The 12617-nt window shown below is 38.9% G+C and overlaps 2 protein-coding genes across 2 annotated transcripts; both read right to left on the bottom strand.

Annotated features, from left to right (window-relative positions):
* zgc:77752 (uncharacterized protein LOC393862 homolog) lies at positions 1–4614 on the bottom strand. The gene is made up of 12 exons (XM_053319928.1): positions 4424–4614; positions 4254–4334; positions 3834–3952; positions 3499–3636; positions 3101–3372; positions 2673–2996; positions 1020–1259; positions 828–944; positions 617–718; positions 401–481; positions 206–316; positions 1–117 (listed from the first exon to the last, which is right to left on the bottom strand). Exons 1-12 carry the CDS (start codon positions 4612–4614, stop codon positions 1–3), a joined length of 1893 nt encoding a protein of 630 aa, XP_053175903.1.
* Positions 4615–6479: 1865 nt separating this feature from the next.
* LOC128359006 (ADP-ribosylation factor 4-like) lies at positions 6480–11664 on the bottom strand. Its single transcript, XM_053319420.1, has 6 exons — positions 11518–11664; positions 10547–10627; positions 10307–10416; positions 9591–9662; positions 8100–8225; positions 6480–7995 (listed from the first exon to the last, which is right to left on the bottom strand). The coding sequence occupies exons 1-6, from the start codon at positions 11582–11584 to the stop codon at positions 7909–7911; spliced, it is 543 nt and encodes a 180-aa protein (XP_053175395.1). The 5' UTR covers positions 11585–11664; the 3' UTR covers positions 6480–7908.
* Positions 11665–12617: the final 953 nt, after the last annotated feature.

Below are 12617 nucleotides of genomic sequence, written 5' to 3'. Positions count from 1 at the left end.
TCAAACATTCATGCTGCAGGCCCTCCTGAGGTATCTGTAGTCATTGACAGTTTCTCTCAAAGTGGCCTTCAGGATCTTCATTAAAGCTGCAAGGCTTCCCATTTCCTCATGGGGTCGCTGTTGAGTTAAAGAAAGACAGTCACTCAACTCAACATTACACCCTCATACGTGTCTAAGGGAGAAGGTACTTCAATATTCTTCTTACCCGTGTAAGTGCTCGCATCAGTCGCAGCAGCAGTGCATCTTCTCTGTGTGGACACAGGCTGGTCACTGTACTCACACAGCTCAGCAGACAATAAATGGTGTGTCTCTGTGCCTGTAATTGTGTACACATTGTTGTGCAAATATTTCTTAAGAAGAATATTCAAGAAACAAATATGATTTATATCTGTTGTTTTACCTTCTTGAGCACACTTAAAGATTTCCTGTTGCTTGCTCCACAGCTCAACCTTTCTATATCGTCTGCACTCAGGACCGGATCCTGAACAAGGTTGGAGGAAACAGACAGATAGGTCTGAGATGTGAGACCACAGTATGGAGAATAAAAACTTTAAAACGTCAAGGTGTTTTTTTACACAGTCCCAGGACAGATTGGGATTGCTGTGATGGCACTGACCCTTAGCTTCTCCAGCCAGGTCCATAACAGACAACTGAGAACTTCAGGGTCTGACTCTGTGACCACCAGAGCCCAGCCACAGTCGCTACTGTTCAGTTCCTCCTGTTGACGACAAGTGACAGTATTAGTTCAGTGGCTTTAGACTTTAAAATCAAAGCGATGAGTTCTGATGTAGAAACCTGTTTCACACCAGAGTTTTAGAGTTTTTTACCTGCAGCAGCGCTGACCTCTGCAGAACGGTTTCTCCTGGAGGACCTTGGTCTGCCATTACCTTGGCAACAACACGAGCCCCCGAGGTTGGGCCTGGATTGTGTGGATTTCTGCACAACTGTTGACAGAGATCAAAATGTTTCAAAGCATTCACACTACAGCTTTTGTCATCATCTGTAGAAATCATATTTACCTCAAGGTTGGAGTTGTGTTTGGGGAGTGCCTTTTTAGCTGTGCACATAGACTTCTTAGCACAGTTGTTGCTTGTGCTCTTGCCAGATATTGGGATATTGAGTGCATTAGATTCTTTTTTGGAGATCCACTCTGATGAAAATGTTGCAAGGACTGGACTAACTGGCCTCATATCAGGTTTTATTGGATCCTGTATGCACCAGTGTCGCTCATTTCCAAGTGCAGAGGTGAGAGATGGACTCTCCAGATCCTTCAATGAGAAAAGTCAAGAAAGTGACAAAAGTGTCTGAAGTCTACAAAAGACTTTACATACAGTGCTGCTTCTGCTTTCTGTATTTCTGCATAAATATGACCGAAAATCTGATCAGATAGACCTAGTCCTAAAACTAGATAAAGGGAGCCTAAATAAATAAATGAGAAAAAAAACATTAAACTTATTAATTAATTTATCCAATCCTAAATATTTGTGTGAAAACAAAAGTATGTGACCCCTTGCTTTCAATAACTGGTGTGACTCTCTTTTGCATCAATAACTTCAACCAAATGTTTAAGGTAACTGTTTATCAGCCCTGCAAATAGCCCATTCTTCCTCACAGAACAGTCTCAACTCAGGGATGTTTGTGGGTGTCTTGGCATGACCTGCCCACTTCAGGTCCTTGCACAGTTCCAAAACATTAACTTTCTTCTGCTCTAACAATTCTTTGGTAGAGCAGCTTGTGTGTTTATGGTCATTGTCTTATTTCATGATCAAGTTTCTGTTGAGCTACTGTTCACAAACAGACACCATGACATTTTCCTGTAGAATTTGCTGGTACAACTAAGAACTCAAAGCTCCATCGAATACTGCTATTACTATGTTTCACGGATGAGATGAGGTTCTTATGTTTGAATGCAGTGTTTGCTCATCGCCCAAACAAAATACTTGTCATTCTAGTCGAAAAGTTCGATTTTGGTCTCGTCCATCCACAGAACATTTTTCCAATTGCCTCCTGGATTTCCACATGGGCTTGAGCATACCATAGATGGCAGCAATGTTATTTTAGAATTGGCTTTTTTTCCTCGCAACTCTGCCATGCATACCATTGACGTTAATATTCTCCTGATGGTGGACTCATGAACACTGACTGTAGCCACTGTAAGAAAGGCCTTTCATTTCTTAGATGTTACCCTGGGGTCCCTCCTGGACTATTATACGCCTTGCTCTTTATGTGACCTTTGTTGTTTGACCACTCCTGGGGAAGGTAACAATGGTGTTGGATGTCATTTCTACAAAATTTGCCAGTCAGTTGCCTGATGGAGTCCAAACTCTTTAGAAATGTTTTTTGTAACCCTTTCTAGCCAGGTGAGTATCAGCAACTCTTCTTCTAAGGTCCTCAGGTCCTGGCTCCTCCTTTGTTGGAGCCATGACACTTTCCCATAAACCTGTGCTGTGAAGACTTTGATAGTGAAGACCTAGCTGTCTCTTCTTTAAATAAGGCAGGGCCTCAGACTCATACTTGATTATCATTTCATTAATTGAAACACCTGATTCTAATACAAATTAAATGATGATAGTATGAGGTAATCTGATCATGTTTTAGGTCATATTTATGCAGAAATAGAGCAAATCCTAAAGGTTTCACAAACCTTCGATCAGCTCTGAAATTCTGAATGCATAATGTGAAATTAATTTGATTTTATTTACTGTGATTTTGCTGAGGTCAGAGTCACTGTAGCTGCGTTTGTCCAGCAGCACATCTCTCTTCCTCTCAAGGAATCCTAGTGGCTCATCCCAGGAGGACACTGACCCTGAGCTTACCCACGAGCCCCTATGACCCTCCCTCAGCAAGGGCAAGTACTGTTTGGACACCAGGGTCTCCCTCAGTGTCCTGCCCAGGGTCCTCAGTACCGACCTCTTCTCAAGCTCAGCATATACCTCTGGAGGTGCAGGGAGACCCAGGGCTAAGCAGGAGAGACGCATACACAGAAGGTACACCACCTAATGGGATGGTCAAGAAGAGGTGAGAAGGTGTCTCTGCTGTTCTACAGTGCCGTCAAATATATTAATGTCACAGATGAGTAGTGTAGTGATCAAGTCCCTACCTTGGGTATTTGTCTGAGGGTGCGTGCCTCTTGGCCATGCAGCAGGAGTGCCTGTCGGTTTAAGTAGTGCTGCAAGGTGAAAGGGGCTCCATGCCGCAGGCTGAGGTCTGGGTACTGGACTAACTGTGTACCAAGCAGGCGAGCAAAGTCAAACACCTGGCTGATCTGTGCTCGGGTTTGGATAGATCGTGGCCGTTTAATCCGCACATAGTGGACAGCCTCACTCGGACTGATACGCAGGGTGTAGACTAAGTAACAGGCTATCAGGACACCTGTTGATTAGCCAGAGCAAAACATGCAGACACACTGAATGCACATTAAACCATTACATTTGCACAAGCTGACACGCAGTGCATGCATGAACAATGGACATGACATAATGGTGAATTTAATCCTACCTGTCCTGCCTAGGCCTGCATGGCAGTGCACGGCCACTCTTCCTTCCTTCACAGCAAAGGCCAAAACCTTCACCTCATCAATTATGCCAGAGAGGGATGTCACACCGAAATCTGGCATCCCAAAGTTGTAAAAATAAACTGCAAATATAAACATACAGTGATCAGATGGAAACCCAGTACACAGTATATTATCCAACTCATAATTAGTTGCTGCTGCACTGGCACAAACCACAACTGGCTCTCATAATAATCAGTCACCACACATCCCTCACACATCCCTCTCTGTGATTGATATAAATTTAACATGGGTAGACTCAATAGTTTTAAGATCTCACTGTCGTTGTCCATGAAGATCTGTGGTGAGTATGTGAAGCCACTTTCAGGGTCTAGAGGAGGTCCACAGTGAGCATGCTCGCCTGGAACTTGCATGTTTATGATTGATTTGATGTTCAACCTAGAAAAAAGTCACATCTTGAAGACAAGGGGTGACATTGCAGTAGTGCTCAAAAGTAATACTTATTAATCATTTAAAATCAATTCATTTCCATGATTGGATTTTATTCAATAGCAGAACCAGTAATTTTGTTTTTTCCTTACACATTTCTTATGTAGATTTGATTCTCACTTTAAAGAAATCATAGCAATATTCTATCAATACATGTATGCAGGACCTTGCACAATAAGGGTCCCTCATAGATTCATGCCTTGTCTGAAGATTCAGCACTAATAAATTATGCAGATATGAACATTGATACCTTTGAAATTGGTCTATGATGTTGTACTTCTCAATTAGATGAGTGGAGGGTCGTGTCATGGCAATTATGTCATCTGTCACCCTGGGAAGTTCATAGTAAGTAAGTCAACTTCTTTTGATACATCACATAACACAGCATATCTATTAGACTACATTAAAAAAAAGTCTCACCAGGAAGAGTAAAGGCCTCGGATAATCTGTTGGTTTGCTTTCCAACAGTCTGGACTTTCATAGCGACAGTCTTTTCCTCCACAGGCCAGCAGACAGAGGAGCTTGGGTGGGATTGCCTTCACCAGGTTCTCCCTGGCCTGGGAGTAGGAGGGCCGAGGTACTGATAGGTGTGGGGCCAAGGTCGGCATCATCCTGCACCAGGAACAAACCCCCAAAACCAGGCCGAGATATTACACTGTAGATGTGAAGTATTATACCCCATCTGTCAGTCTTATGTTACCTTCTTTTAATGCTGAAGTTAATAAAGCACTGCATGTTACTGTATGAAGCTCTTTGACAAGGATACAGCTCGTTAAACTGAAAGTTTTTACAGGGATTTGGCATATTGTCCAATTGTGTCAATACTAAAGTTAAGACAGCTTCTGTTTCGGTTGTATTTATTCTACATGAACAGCAGAAAATAAATACATTAGTCATGACTCAGGGTTTCAGAAGACGATAAACCCATTAATCAAAACCACCAATAAAATACTGCAAAGCAAACCCAAATGACATAAAATACAATAAAAAGCCAATTCAAGGCTTACCTTTCTGGTTATTTTGGACAGTGAAGTCATAAATCCCATTTAATGTATTTTCAGAAACAAAGCCTGCAGAATACACATGCTGCTCAATGCTGTCCCACCCTGCAGATACACACACACACAAAAGTGTGTGCTGACCCAGCTTCACTAATCCTGATTAGCTGTCATAAATACATTAGAAGAGACATTCACACATCATGGCAAGCCAATTATATAATGCTTATACCTTACAAACACTGAGTAAGTATGGCCTAATTATCAGGCACCAGCAAAGGCTCCATATGAGATTTTATTTACACCGTGATGCATTCAGTATATCACAGTTTTAATTTTTTTTTTTAGTGGTTTCAATTCAGCCAGACTTGATTGTTGCTTGTGATTTGTCTGTCTTGTTTGTACATGTGATTATGTTTTTTCTGAAAGCACAAAGTAATGAACTGTGGGTAAGGTGTACATGTACCCTGGCCACAGATGAAAACACATCAGCATTATGTCTACCCTCACCAATTTCACCAACTTCATAAATGTTAACTACTACATTTTTACTAGAAAGTATTCACCTTTAGGACCCTGCATGACAGAAAACTGCATCACATCATGGACGCATTGATTTGTGCTGTTTGAAATATTTGTTGATTGCTTCATGTCTGCAGGCTTAGCTTTAAAGAAAGATATAGAATTACTGCAAAATAAATCATTTTCTTTATTTGTCTCTTTTCATAGCTTTGTTTTCCACTTTTCTCAACTTATCTACATCCAATTTTTAAGCAGAGTCTATGAATAAACCCCTCTGGACATTTTATTTTTTCCTGCATGCTGTATTGTTATTCTAAAGTGCCTTTTGTATGACAGTAAATTGTGCAAATAAAGTCTAAACTGCGTGAAAATACAGTGTCTGAGTGTCTGCATGCATGCTTGAGCCAGTGACACTTTTTCTATACCAAATGTAGTGTCCTCTAATTAACCATGTCCATGTAGATAAATTTAAAGTGACCAGAACAAATTACAACCATATAGATTACCATGCACAGTGTGAACAAAAAACAACTTCAGTGCAAGTCAAATTACCTCAATGCCTTGCTCAAAGGTGGCAGTGAAGGGTATTTTACTGCTTACAGCTTGTTGGTTTACATAAACCCTTCATTATTCAAAATAGGCTTACCTACCTGCTTCTATTTCCTTTTTTTACTTTAAGTCTTACGTAGGCCTGTATTAAGTCATAGGCCTAAAGAGAGTTGGTAACAAAACAGCCCACTTCCTCTTATTAGGCTCAGTTCCTCATTGAATGATTCAGTTGAGGGTTTTTTTTTTTTACACAAAATCTGAAAATTTTGTCTTGCCTGACTTGAACTTCTGTGAATATAGTAGGCAGAAAATATATCTAATATTTTTTAAGGGCTGAAGGTGTAAAAGACCAAGTGAGATGACAACTGCCTGTCCCGAAACATGGAGAAAAATGGAGTCCAAAACAATTATTATTTAACATAGGCTTTATTCAGAGCTTTGTTTTGCAAAATATTTTTAGCACATACAACTTTTAATTAGTGGGAGCTCCAGAATCTGTAAGCATATGCAGGAATGTAAAATAAGTTGATGAGCAGGTATGTTTTTGTGTTTCAAGGGGTAAAATAATTAGGTATATAATACAGTATTCACCTTCAAACAATACAGCAAACTCAGCAATAAACACTGCCAAATAAAAGACAAAAAACAACAAAAAAACATGCAACTTCACTGTGTTGCACTGGCCCCATGTCAGCACTGAAAAGCTGCTTCCTTCCTTCTTGTAGGTTAAAAAAGACTTTCTGTTAGAATAGACAGAAGAACCAAACTTTTTTTAATCAAATAATTTTTATGGCGGTTATTGGAAAAACAAAAGGAGGGAGAGTTAGGAGAAATTCACAAATAACCAAACAGGATAATCTCCTGTCTGATAGTGAAGTCAAGTAGCATGAAGGAGTCACACTTCACTGTGGTTCTGCTGCACCACAGCAAACATTGCAGCACATTCTTATTGCATTATTTTGTCTTTAAAAAAAAAAAAAGGTCACAAAAGTATGTGAAGAGGGCACATTGCCTAAGACTGAAATAAGAAAGGATTACTCTGATCTGTGTAAAGAGGTACCAGAAGGCACAATGTTCCTTTTTGGATCCATTTAGTAGGAGGCCACTTGGTTCCACACTATTAACAAAATCTATGAACTCACTGGAATCCTCATCCATCTCAGCCTAAAGGTCTTCACTGAAATGAGCTGGCCTGAGATTGAGGACACAGCAGTGAAGAATAAAAGGTACTGTCTGCGAGGGAGTCAAATATCCATGAGGAGTTATGGAGATGGACAGCTCATGGCAGCCTACAAGTTGTCCTTCACCAAAGCTCTAGGGTTATATTATCATATCCCCAACCCAGGCTCAAATGTAAAGCCAACAATTATGTAAGTGGTTGATTACTTCAAATGCTATTGAGACAGGAGTCAAGATGTGGAAAATCAACTCCTAGTACCCTATTCATTTCACCTCCATAAAATTTCCCTAATACACCATTCGCTCATCTATTTGCTCAACATGCAACTGAATGTGAAATTACAACTTGTTGCTGGGTAAGAGTTAGGTAACAAAAAGAGAAAATTAGAGACTACGCCAAGAGATAATACAGTATAGTATCAATAGTAAAAGAAAAAGTATGAGATATTCAAATTTCCCCAAAGATGATTACATGTCCACCAGCCTTTTCCTTTTTGTGAACATTGGTGCTGGAAGACCAAATGTTTCTGGATTGAATGTCTGTGCCTTCTCTCCTGTCTTGTGGTGCTCAGTCTCACTCTCGCTCTCTCTCTCTCTCTCTCTCTCTGTCTCTCCCTCCCTCCCTCCCTCTCTCTCATCAGTCCAGTCGATCCATCTTTAGTTCTTGGACAGCTCTTTGGATAGCCAGTCAAGTCCTTCATAGAGCCCAGTGCCCTGGGTGGCGCAGGTTGACTCAATGTGCCACTGTGGGGTTAGAGATTACATGATGTACATTAGCAAGATATTAATACAACCCTATACTTGCTTAATGATTTTAATCTTACTGCAGGTTTAATCAGACTACTCACAGTTTTGTTGCGGAGGGCGTGGAGGCCGAGTTTGTCTGTGAGTTCGCTGACTGATAAGGCATTGGGCAGGTCCTGTTTGTTAGCAAACACCAGCAAAACAGCGTCTTTCAACTCATCCTCCAGCAACTAGATATAAAGAAAAACAGAGATTAGGGCATCAGCTCCAAGACTTCATATTAGGACCAACAGACTACAGAAAGATTTTTCTTTGTCGTTTTCTTAACAAATTTACAGTGTGACTTTTGCTTGATAGTCCTTAAATCAAATCAAATATTATAAATCGAATATATATAAACAATATATAATATATTGTTTTATATATAAACTCAATCAAATGGAGTTAGTATTTGTGCTGCATATATATATACACACACAAATAAACAAATAAAAAGACACCCAAAATAATTTAATCTTCCTGAGCAATAAGCTTAAAAAAGTTCTAGGGCATCCTGGTGGTTTAGTGAGCTAGGTTTTTTAAATTCCTCATTTCTTCCTGAGCATTAAGTAAAAAAAGCCCAAGAATGACAACGAAAACAAAGAAGTAATTTATAGTAAAACATAAAATCATAATGTATAATTAAAACAATTTAATTTAGACACAAAAAACAAGAGGGATTCAATTTTTTCCCTGCCTAAGACTATTTCAGAGACTCACTAAGAAGTTGACCACACCTATTGAACCCAGAGGCACATGACGGCTGTGGAAAAGCACAAAGTCTGACGTGACAACTAAGGGGATTTGTATCATCTATGCACTGTCAAGAGTCAACATGATTACTCAATGTTTTAACAGTTCATGGGTTAACTGTGCAACGCACAAACAAGGAGATCCTGTTCAAAAGATTACTGACTCCTTCTGAATATACGGACAAGTTTACGTTACATTAAGGCATGAACAAATAAATACAGGATTTAAATGTAGAAAAAATCACTGTGGTGTGAGAGAGACTGTCATCCACTGTCGAACCATCACTATGCTCCATGACACACACGTCGTGGAGTATAGTGCAGAGGTAGTTTGAGGTGTAGTACTTCTTGCAACGATTTCATTGTTGACTAAATCTGAAGACATAATGAGACTCTGCTGTTGTAACTAGTGTAGCAAAGGGAAAGGCATTCCACATTTGAGGAGTCAAGATGCAGAACATTATTTTTTCTAAAGAATTTGCTTCAGAGGGCTGTGTTTAGCGTGTGTTGGTGCAGTTAAAGAGGGGGGTGGGTCTGGGATGCTGGAGCACACTTGTTGAGCTTTCTCAGTGTTGTGGATCCAATTCAAAGAAACACCAGTTATTGAGAAAGTATTTCTATATCTTAAACAAACAGAAGGAACAGTCCTCTGTCTATTTGCATCCACAGCACACTGTGAAACAGCTATTCTGTTTTTAGAAAAGGTATGTATCAAATTATGACATTCTTTGCAATTCTTCATAATACAATTCCCACCATTAATGTATTATAGTCCCTTCTGAGCTCACCATGTTAAATACATACCATCTTTGAGAGCTCCTCTGCAGACTCAGCCACTCTTTCTCTGTCATTACTGTCCACCACAAAGATGAGGCCCTAGAGGGATAAAAGCAGTGTTAAAGTGATTTAATTCCACACTCACAAGTGAATGAATTTACAGGGACTGAGATGTTATGAATGTATAAATTACAAAGACATTGAGAAACTGCCTATTATTAAATATAATTTAAGATCCCACAAATCATAAATGGGTCCTGGGAAGAGCAATAATACCTATTTTTATAGTCAACAATTAACAGCAAGAAGTGCAAAAAGTATATCCATGAAATATATAATCATAATTATGTACATGAAATAAGATAAAGTATATAGTTTTAAATGTAAGCATAATATCCATCTACTTTAACCAACAGCTTAGCAGCCAGAGAAGGAAGAAGGAAATCCTTTGTTGACATTACTAGATTAAAAAGGAGTTAATGGTACATGAAATAAAAACAAATTCAGTGGAGTCTGTGACTGCTTTTCCACTCTTGTAGTCAATACGCTTGGATAGAAACTGACATTCTACACTACAGACATTCTTAATCAGAGTGTGAAAAGTATTTAGATGAACCAGAACTTGTCAAAAAACTATAGAACAGTAATAAAAGTATTTAAGAGCTGCATACTACTGCTGCCCCACTACTGACTTCTGCAATTATGATACTACAAAAGGGGCTTTGCCTCAGTCACACTCTTACCTGTGTGTTCTGGAAATAGTGTCTCCAGAGGGGTCTGATCTTGTCCTGACCACCCACATCCCATACAGTGAAACTGATATTTTTAAATTCTACTGTCTCCACATTGAAACCTGTACAGGAGAAAGAAGGGGGATATATCTCAATGCAATGCTTAATACACAAAGCGCACATCTGACAATCAAAAAGGACCACAAACGAATTTTAAAATAACTTAGACAAGATAACAAGAAGATCTCTCACCAATGGTTGGGATGGTGGTCACAATTTCACCGAGCTTCAATTTGTACAAGATGGTCGTTTTTCCAGCAGCATCCAGCCCAACTACAGAGAAATACAGTTTGGTTAAAACCAATCATTAATATCAGGGGTTAGAAGTTAACAGCTATGAATAACAGAATGCTGTAAATTACACAGCAAGCATTGTCCTCTCATTATCAGACAGCACAGGACATGAAATAACAGACATCACAAGACTCATATGCAATGAGCCGTTTACAGCTATTACTGTGAGTGTGTTGGGAGGGGTGTGTTCAATTATAAATCTAAATAAAAGTCCAGGACAAATCAGGATATTACTTAGCAGTCCGGAAATGAGCCTGCCAATGAACGTAACATAATGACACATGTGCAACGTCACAAGATGTGAATTGCTCAATAAGAAGTTAACCAAGATAACTCACAGCCAGTCGGAACTGGCTTTATATTATAAAATAAAGACAGTATTTTATATATTAAAAACAATAATAAGTTCATGTCATCCAAAAACAAGATAACGAATACGTTAAGGTAAACAGTGTATATTGAAATGGAGTAGTAAAGTGACATTTTTGCCAACTAAGCTAGAGTTAGTTAGCTAAAAAAGAAAGTATTTACACGGTCAGCCTCACAGCCAAACTTTATTTAGATAAAAGTTGCTGTTTTTCAAGGGGATATACTTGTTTGTAATTAATCCAGAAATCTATTACCTTAGCTAACGCTTGGTGGAAAAAATAGTTTCCTTTTTTTTCTCCAAACGACACTTTATGAAGTGGCTTTTAGTTGTGTTTTAACTCCACGTCTGTCCCAATATTTGAAATTTAGAGTTGTATTTTAACGAAGGATCCTCTAAAACTAACGCTAGCTAACTCACGACTCCGTTACTCATGTAGCTAGCGTTAAAAATGGTGATGCTCACCGAACTCAAACCTTCGTCAAACACAGCTTTCACTCACCCATCAAAATCCTCATCTGTTTTTTGCCAAACAGCCGGCCGAAGATCGACGAGATGGTGAGCCCCATTATTATTCGAGGAGGTTTAACTGTGTATTAGTGGCACACAGGCAGACGTAGAGTGAGATGGTTGTCCTGGTTTCACAGACTGCCACGTCCGGGCCAACGTGGAACACACGACGTCATCAGTTTGAAGAAACTTTATCAACAAAAACATCTGAATCAAAGCACTTTACAGTCATCTTTTCATACATGTTTAAGTACCCTTTGTCATAATTTCGTCCATAAACAAGAGACAGACGTATTTATTTAATTTAAAATATATATTATTTATATCCTGGTAGAACATGCTGCGACGCTGTGGTGCAGTATCCATACTTTACCGGTGCACAACTCTTGCTCCGATACTTTATTATTCACTACATGCTCTGTAAATAGGCAGTGTTGGGGAGAGTATTTTTAGTTACATGAAACGGCGTTACGTGATTTAATTATAAAATAAATGTAACTGTAATCCGTTACAGTTACTGAGAAAAAACGTGTTATTAAATTAGTTACTTGTGAAAATGTTGATTATAAAGGGGGTTAGCCTACATCTGAAGATTTTGCTAAGGAGGATGTTTTTTCCTCATTTTTCATGGGGGCTTATTTGGAGCACACATGGTCTTAAATGCTGTCACGGTACCAATTTAATCCATGCCAGACTTTTGACTTTTTTCATAAAATATCTTTATTTTATATTCCAAAATCTACATAAACTAGTGAATACGTTTTCAAATGAAAGATACATCTTGCTTTATAAGAAATTATCTCTCTTATAAATCATGTCAGTATCCACGAAAAAGTAATCAAATCAAAAAGTAAGCCTGTGTGCTGTAGTAAATAACTGTTATGAATACTGAAATATTACTCACATCTCGATACTATCTTTTCATTTTTATTTTTAACACTAATTGGTTGGAAATATGTTTTCTTTTTGTTTTAACACGACAGTGAACAGCACAAGAACTCCCGTGTGTGTGTCTGTGTCTACCTTGCACCTGTGTAAATGCCAAGTCTGTTAAATCTTGTGTAGAAAACAGACTGTATATATGAAAATGCC

The sequence above is a fragment of the Scomber japonicus genome, chromosome 5, assembly GCF_027409825.1.
Source record: "Scomber japonicus isolate fScoJap1 chromosome 5, fScoJap1.pri, whole genome shotgun sequence".
Taxonomy (NCBI): Eukaryota; Metazoa; Chordata; class Actinopteri; order Scombriformes; family Scombridae; genus Scomber; species Scomber japonicus.
This window is presented reverse-complemented; position numbering and strand designations above follow the sequence as displayed.

Bases quoted from the DNA above. Each gene is read 5' to 3' on its own strand.
- zgc:77752 (XM_053319928.1), bottom strand. From the start codon at position 4,614: ATGATGCCGACCTTGGCCCCACACCTATCAGTACCTCGGCCCTCCTAC. The intron at 3,953-4,253 runs GTATCAATGTTC...ACTTTTTTCTAG, and splicing joins ATCATAGACCAATTTCAAAG to GTTGAACATCAAATCAATCA. The intron at 719-827 runs GTAAAAAACTCT...TGTCGTCAACAG, and splicing joins AGAGGTCAGCGCTGCTGCAG to GAGGAACTGAACAGTAGCGA.
- LOC128359006 (XM_053319420.1), bottom strand. From the start codon at position 11,584: ATGGGGCTCACCATCTCGTCGATCTTCGGCCGGCTGTTTGGCAAAAAA. The intron at 10,628-11,517 runs GTGAGTGAAAGC...ATTTCTCTGTAG, and splicing joins ACAGATGAGGATTTTGATGG to TTGGGCTGGATGCTGCTGGA. The intron at 10,417-10,546 runs GTGAGAGATCTT...TCTCCTGTACAG, and splicing joins GACCACCATCCCAACCATTG to GTTTCAATGTGGAGACAGTA.